The 7593-nt window shown below is 36.0% G+C and overlaps 1 protein-coding gene across 1 annotated transcript; it reads right to left on the bottom strand.

Annotated features, from left to right (window-relative positions):
• Positions 1 to 3303: 3303 nt before the first annotated feature.
• On the bottom strand, positions 3304 to 6947 carry LOC131956702 (pyridine nucleotide-disulfide oxidoreductase domain-containing protein 1-like). Its single transcript, XM_059321259.1, is given in 6 exon segments — positions 3304 to 3533; positions 3868 to 3940; positions 4151 to 4288; positions 4826 to 5013; positions 5016 to 5048; positions 6941 to 6947. Coding segments are annotated over 6 exon segments (615 nt in total). The 3' UTR covers positions 3304 to 3357.
• Positions 6948 to 7593: the final 646 nt, after the last annotated feature.

The raw sequence follows: 7593 nt of genomic DNA, 5'->3' as shown, positions 1-7593 counted from the left end.
TGAGAAAAAAAGTTTGAGTGGTAACACCTCAGTGATGAGACAGTGGTAATTGGTGATACATCTAGTGTGAGAGAGTGGTAATTGGTGATACATCTAGTGTGAGAGAGTAGTAGTTGGTGATACATCTAGTGTGAGAGAGTTGTAGTTGGTGATACATCTAGTGTGAGAAAATGTTAGGTAGTGATAGACAGAGGGGAGAACATTGAAGGTGGTGACACTTCAGTGGCGGGAGAATGGTAGGTGGTGATATATATAGAGGTTTCTAATGTGGCAGCTAGTAATATCTCTAGGGTAAGAAGACATAATGCGATGAAACATATTGGGACGAAAACTGTCAGGTGCTAACCTAAAGGAGAGATCAAAATATTTTGGACTTAGAAAGACACATCTGATGTTTAAAGTATACGTGATGAATGAGATCTATGATAGCTGAAGCCTTGAAATCATTGTCTTATAATTTGTGATGCTAGCAAGACTTATCAACATATTATCTAATACTAGAACAAAACGTGTCAAAATATTGTGTAATGTTAGAACAAGACTTTTCAACATATTGTGTAATGTTAGAACAAGACTTGTCAACACATTCTGTAATGCTAGAACAAGACTTGTCAACACATTGTGTAATGCTAGAACAAGACTTGTCAACGTATTGTGTAATGTTAGAACAAGAGTTGTCAACATATTGTGTAATGTTAGAACAAGACTTGTAACAATATTGTGTAATGCTAGAACAAGACTTGTCAACATATTGTGTAATGTTAGAACAAGAGTTGTCAAATTCAACGATGATACGATGTGACAAAATGTGTGAAATTTTGACATGATAAGTTGGAATTTCAAATGTTTAGGATGAAATTAAAAGATTTCAAAATAGAAAATTCTACGACCTACCCGTTTCTCATTCAAAACTTTGTGAGGTTGCAAAACAGGGGCGTTAATTAAAAAGTACTCATTGTCTCCTCCTGATTTCTGAAAAAAAAACAACTTAATTCTTCAAATTTTTTTTATTATATTACACACGAAATATTAAACAGGTGATATAAAAAAAACGCGTTGCATTCACTGGCTATCCACACTCACCCAGAACGGATATCTTATAAATTCTTTTAAATGCCCGAATGAAATTGTTTTTCATGAACCAACATTAATTCACAAACAAATCGAGTCCTAAACAGCTGAATTCCACCAATTCTAAAGTTTTGATAATGTTTAATTTACAACAGAAAAGATATGTTGCTTAAAAGCGAGCACAGAATTGTAAATGTATGATATACATGATGTTTACATAATAACAGCATCTTGTTTTGATAACCTACAAGCATACTGCAGGTAGGAAGGTATAGCGTGGACACTTCTCCCCACACACTGAGTTGAAACAGCCTATAACCGACTCAATTATGGATGTCATAGATAGATGACCCTTAAACTAAAACATACTATAATTTATAATAGATAAACTAATATAAAAATAAGGCCTGCCGAACAAGAGTTGCATACGTTGTATTCAGTGGCGAAACTAGAAAAAATGGGCCACCCCGAAAAATATTTTTAGCCCCCCCCCCCATACCTATATCTATTTCTATATCTAAATATATATATATATATATATATATATATATATATATATATATATATATATATATATATATATATATATATATATATATATATATATATATACAAACACACAATAATAACATAGGATTCTCATTGCTGGCCTGTTCGGGTTTTGAAAAAATAATTGTTTTTTTTTTCAATTTAAGCAAAATACAACATGTCATGTGTGTAAGTGCAATAGTCTGTTTTAAATATCTAGTTTATTTTATCTCTGCTATCAGATCTCTTAATCACTAGTCGGTCAAAAGTATATAAAACATGAAAGCTTTGTATAAGTTATGGTGTCTCGTTTTATGTTTATTTTTATGTTTTTATTTTTGTATTGCGGGGTCTGGCGGCACTGTAGTTACGCCCCTGGTTGTATTACATAAGAGTGTTGGATAAACTAATTCTAAAGAATGTTTATGAAGGGGTCCCACTGGAAGGTGTCATATTCAATGAGACCCCTTTGCCGGAAGACTTAGTCTCTACAGAAACGGTATTGTCAGTGGACCTTTTGTCTGGAGCCAAATTGACAGGAGCCTTTTTGTCGTGAGCCAAAATGACGCTAGCCTATTTGTCGGGAGTCGTAATGACGGGGGCCGTTTTGTGGAACAAACTAAATGACGGGAGCCTATATGTCGGGAGCCTAAATGACGGGAGCCTATTTGTCAGGAACCCCTTTGTCGGGAGCCTATATAACGGGAGCCTATTTGTCGGTAGCCTAAATGACGAGAGCCTATATGACGGGGTCCATATGTCGCTGGTCCTTTTGACGAGGCCGATCTGACGGGGCCGCTTTGACGCCGCACGACGAGAAAGTAAAATAAGTAACGTCTTATGTGCAAGGGGATATAACCAAGTTTAAGTGGTTCGGCGAAAAATATTAATAGGGTACCTTCCCTTTGCAAAGAAATTCTACTACCAGGTATAAAAGAAACTAACTAACAACACATATTTCTTAAAGGATGGCTACCACAATAAACCTATCATTTTTCCTCCCATACATAATGTATCTAACCTTAAAGATACCTAGACATATTTATTCAACAATTTGTGGGAAGGAAATAATCTCATTAACACTGAGCAAGGGAATGAACTCTTTTAACTCTAGGAATTAATTCTACATAAAGTGCATTCCTCTGTCCTTATTTGTAAACTACATAAATACACATACTTGTCAATTTGTTCAGTCACTGAGTGAGGGATCTTGTAGGGTCAGACTTGGCAGGTGACAATATATGAGTTCAGTTATCAAGGGCACTAAACAAATAATACAGATTAAACTCTATAGAATAGTACACTTAAGAAGAGGGTGTACTTAACAAATATTTGCTCAAAACAAATTGCTCCACAACACAATTTTGTATACTAGATAAATAGATACACTAAACAAACAAGTACACAGGTGCTTCTGAAGATGAGGTATAACTTTAACTACTGTTATTATTGGCATGCCCACTAATCAAAATCACTTTGATTATACTATGAACATTTTTTTTCCTGAGTCTATTAATTTTTTAAAACAAATACCTTCTAAAAATCAAATAAAATATATTTTTTAAAAACTTTATTAGGGCAGTATAATTTAACACATTTTATCAAAATAACAGCATTATTTTCAAGTCATAATACAGATGAAACCACACAGGTCTGACAAAGAAATGATGATACACAATCGATTAGCAACACAAAGGTCAAGTGGTCAGTCAAAGAAATCATGACAGACAATCAATTATCAACACACAGGTCAGGCGGTCAGTCAAAAAAATCTTCCACATCTATCCCAGGCTCCAGAAGGTTGTCTTTAAATGGAGTCAGGTCCATGCCGTTGAGAATTAAATTTTCAAAAGTTTCTTCCATATCTGTTTCCCCTATGAGTATTGCCCCCACCAGTTTCCCTCCATGTAGGATGGCTTTCACATATTCTTCACCTGTTGGGTGAAACAATACAACAATAGAAAAGTTTTTTTTTTTAAATGTAGCTCTGAAAAAATACAGCCAACTACATAAGGAACATATAGAAATTTTTTAATAACTGATTTGATGTCCTGAAAAAAATTTACTATTTTATCACAACTATTACATGAAGAAAACAAAAAAAAAACAAAACAAAACAAAAGGAATTAATGTTTCATATGTACTGACCAATAGATTTACTATTCAAATATAAATTTAGAAAATTATTTTTTAAAATTGTTACAATTATTCCCCCTTAAATTGTTACCCTTGTTCAAAGAATGATGACTTCTAAAATAAAAAGCTTACCCTTAGTAATCCGTAGCAGAATTTCATAGTTGTTTTCTAAACCTTGTCCATTAAATCTTCCCAAGAGAATAACCTGGAAAATGTAAAATAAAAAGAGTCATTGAAGGAAACTACAAAACTAAACTAAAAATTGGCCAACTATGTTTCCCCAAATGTGATTACATATGAGTACATTTAAAATACAAAAAACTACCATTTTAAACTCTGTTGGCGAAAAAAGCCTTTTAGTACAAATGTCAAAAAATTAAAATTAGTGGACATAGAGAGGTGTGCAGGAACTTACTTTAAAATTAAAGAATGATGTTATGTGGGCAAAAAGTTCACAACAAAGGTCCATGGTTATTTCCTCAGACTTGACTGATGCTACCATGCATTTAGCAGCATAACATCCCATCTGTCGTGCTTGAGACCACAGACGCATCTGTAAGATCCATCAGAATTATTTGAGTTTAGAATGTTCAAAGAAAACATTGCTGGTTAAGTTTAGGTGAAAATTGTAAGAAAAGCAAGATTATTTTTAACAATTGTTATACCTGCTTTTAAAATTTAGAAAAATTGAAAATAGAATTTAAATACTAAACAAAACGTACAATGCTGGTGATCAGCAAGTTTAATATTATAGTTACTAATTAAAATATCTCTACATGTTATTTTATCTGCTGTATTTATCAACATATACAATGCTACCTATGTAATTTTGTTTTATGATATTATGCAGAATATCTTGATAAGTGAAAGGATATTATAAAAGTAATATGATTAAAGTCTGCACTTGACTGCCTATACTAACCTGCGCCAACCTGCCTGTACTAACCTGTACCCACCTGCCTGTACTAACCTGCGCCCACCTGCCTGTATTAACCTGCATCCGTCTGCCTGTACTAACCTGCACCCACCTGCCTGCACTAACCTGCATCCGTCTGCCTGTACTAACCTGCACCCACCTGCCTGCACTAACCTGCACCCACCTGCCTGCACTAACCTGCATCCGCCTGCACTAACCTGTACCCACCTGCCTGGCCGTACACACATCTCCTGCCGCGTACACATGCTCTTCACTGGTCTCCATCCTGTCGTTGACCTTGAGACCGCCATCTTTAGCCAGATGGAACTGGTTACCTGACAAAAACATGTCTGTGAATGGGACACCCCAGTGGCACTGACTATCAGATCATCATGTTCTAGATAGAACACTTAACCACACCATGTTCTATCTAGACTAAGTCACCACACCATGTTCTATCTAGACTAAGTCACCACATCATGTTCTAGATAGAACACTTAACCACACCATGTTCTATCTAGACTAAGTCACCACACCATGTTCTATCTAGACTAAGTCACCACATCATGTTCTTGATAGAACACTTAAACAAACCATGTTCTATCTAGACTAAGTCACCACACCATGTTCTATCTAGACTAAGTCACCACACCATGTTCTATCTAGACTAAGTCACCACACCATGTTCTATCTAGACTAAGTCACCACACCATGTTCTAGATAGAACACTTAACCATACCATGTTCTATCTAGACTAAGTCACCACACCATGTTCTATCTAGACTAAGTCACCACACCATGTTCTAGATAGAACACTTAACCATACCATGTTCTATCTAGACTAAGTCACCACACCATGTTCTATCTAGACTAAGTCACCACATCATGTTCTAGATAGAACACTTAACCACATCATGTTGTATCTAGACTTAGTCACCACATCATGTTCGATCTAGACTAAGTCACCACACCATGTTCTATCTAGACTAAGTCACCACACCATGTTCTAGATAGAACACTTAACCATACCATGTTCTATCTAGACTAAGTCACCACACCATGTTCTATCTAGACTAAGTCACCACACCATGTTCTAGAAAGAACACGTCACCACACCATGTTCTATCTAGACTAAGTCACCACACCATGTTCTATCTAGACTAAGTCACCACACCATGTTCTAGATAGAACACTTAACCACACCATGTTCTATCTAGACTAAGTCACCACACCATGTTCTAGATAGAACACTTAACCACACCATGTTCTATCTAGACTAAGTCACCACACCATGTTCTAGATAGAACACTTAACCACACCATGTTCTATCTAGACTAAGTCACCACACCATGTTCTAGATAGAACACTTAACCATACCATGTTCTATCTAGACTAAGTCACCACACCATGTTCTATCTAGACTAAGTTACCACACCATGTTCTATTTAAACTAAGTCACCACACCATGTTCTATCTAGACTAAGTCACCACACCATGTTCTAGATAGAACACGTCACCACACCATGTTCTATCTGGACTAAGTCACCACACCATGTTCTATCTAGACTAAGTCACCACACCATGTTCTATCTAGACTAAGTCACCACACCATGTTCTAGATAGAACACTTAACCACACCATGTTCTATCTAGACTAAGTCACCACACCATGTTCTAGATAGAACACGTCACCACACCATGTTCTATCTAGAGTCACCACACCATGTTCTAGATAGAACTCGTCACCACACCATGTTCTATCTGGACTAAGTCACCACACCATGTTCTATCTAGACTAAGTCACCACACCATGTTCTAGATAGAACACTTAACCACACCATGTTCTATCTAGACTATGTCACCACACCATGTTCAATCTAGACTAAGTCACCACACCATGTTCTATCTAAACTAAGTCACCACACCATGTTCTATCTAGACTAAGTCACCACACCATGTTCTAGATAGAACACTTAACCACACCATGTTCTATCTAGACTAAGTCACCACACCATGTTCTATCTAGACTAAGTCACCACACCATGTTCTATCTAGACTAAGTCACCACACCATGTTCTATCTAGACTAAGTCACCACACCATGTTTTTCACATAACCTACAATAACAAAATATAAACTAACCATGACGTTAAAACACAGCAAAGTGTATTGGGGGTCATAGGTCAGATAAACAAGACGGCTTCAGTTGTTTTGTTACAGTTTTTTTATAGTTTAGATCCGGTGTGGGAATTACGCCAGAGTTGTTGTTTTTCTGTGTGAGCATTTTATACGTGGCATTGTCGTACATTTTCACCGTGTTATTTCTATAGTGTGTGTTCATTTACAATAGCTCGGCCTATTTATTATTAGCGTTATAGCTAAACTGATAGCACCTCCCGGGCGCAGGAATACGTCGCTATGCATCCGAAAGTATCGTTTTTAAAACCCTTCAAGCAACCCAAAGAATGTTAAAACAGTACTTAGACAATCTTCGTCATGCGAGTTACAACTAACTCAAATATCAGTTCAGCAATTAATCAAGGTATCAATATATTACAAATTTTTGTATACGATACTGTAATACTCCAATAGTGTTTAAAATAGACCGAAACAATCATTTAGTGCCGGAAACGTAACTCTATTGATTGTTGACAAAGATTAGAAACTGAATCAACTTAATAAAAATGTTTACATCACGTGGTCATGCCCTGAAGAATCTTTTGTGTGACGGATCACATAACATCAACACATTTTTCTTTCCTCGGCTAACTTTCTGTTTATGAAAGTTGATTACAATTTTATCTTCCTGGATACCATAAATAATTCAATGGAAGTACATTTGATCTATAAACACACTGTGGCGGTGTGAATGTGCTAAGACTATTTAACTTTTTGTTAATTCAAAGAGTGATCGCATATGGACACCGCGAACGTCTTCATTTTA

This window comes from Physella acuta, unplaced genomic scaffold (assembly GCF_028476545.2).
Source record: "Physella acuta isolate Inbredline_101_S28 unplaced genomic scaffold, ASM2847654v3 ptg001171l, whole genome shotgun sequence".
Taxonomy (NCBI): domain Eukaryota; kingdom Metazoa; phylum Mollusca; class Gastropoda; family Physidae; genus Physella; species Physella acuta.
Note: the sequence above shows the minus strand (reverse complement) of the source record. Positions and strands in the feature narration are given on the sequence as shown.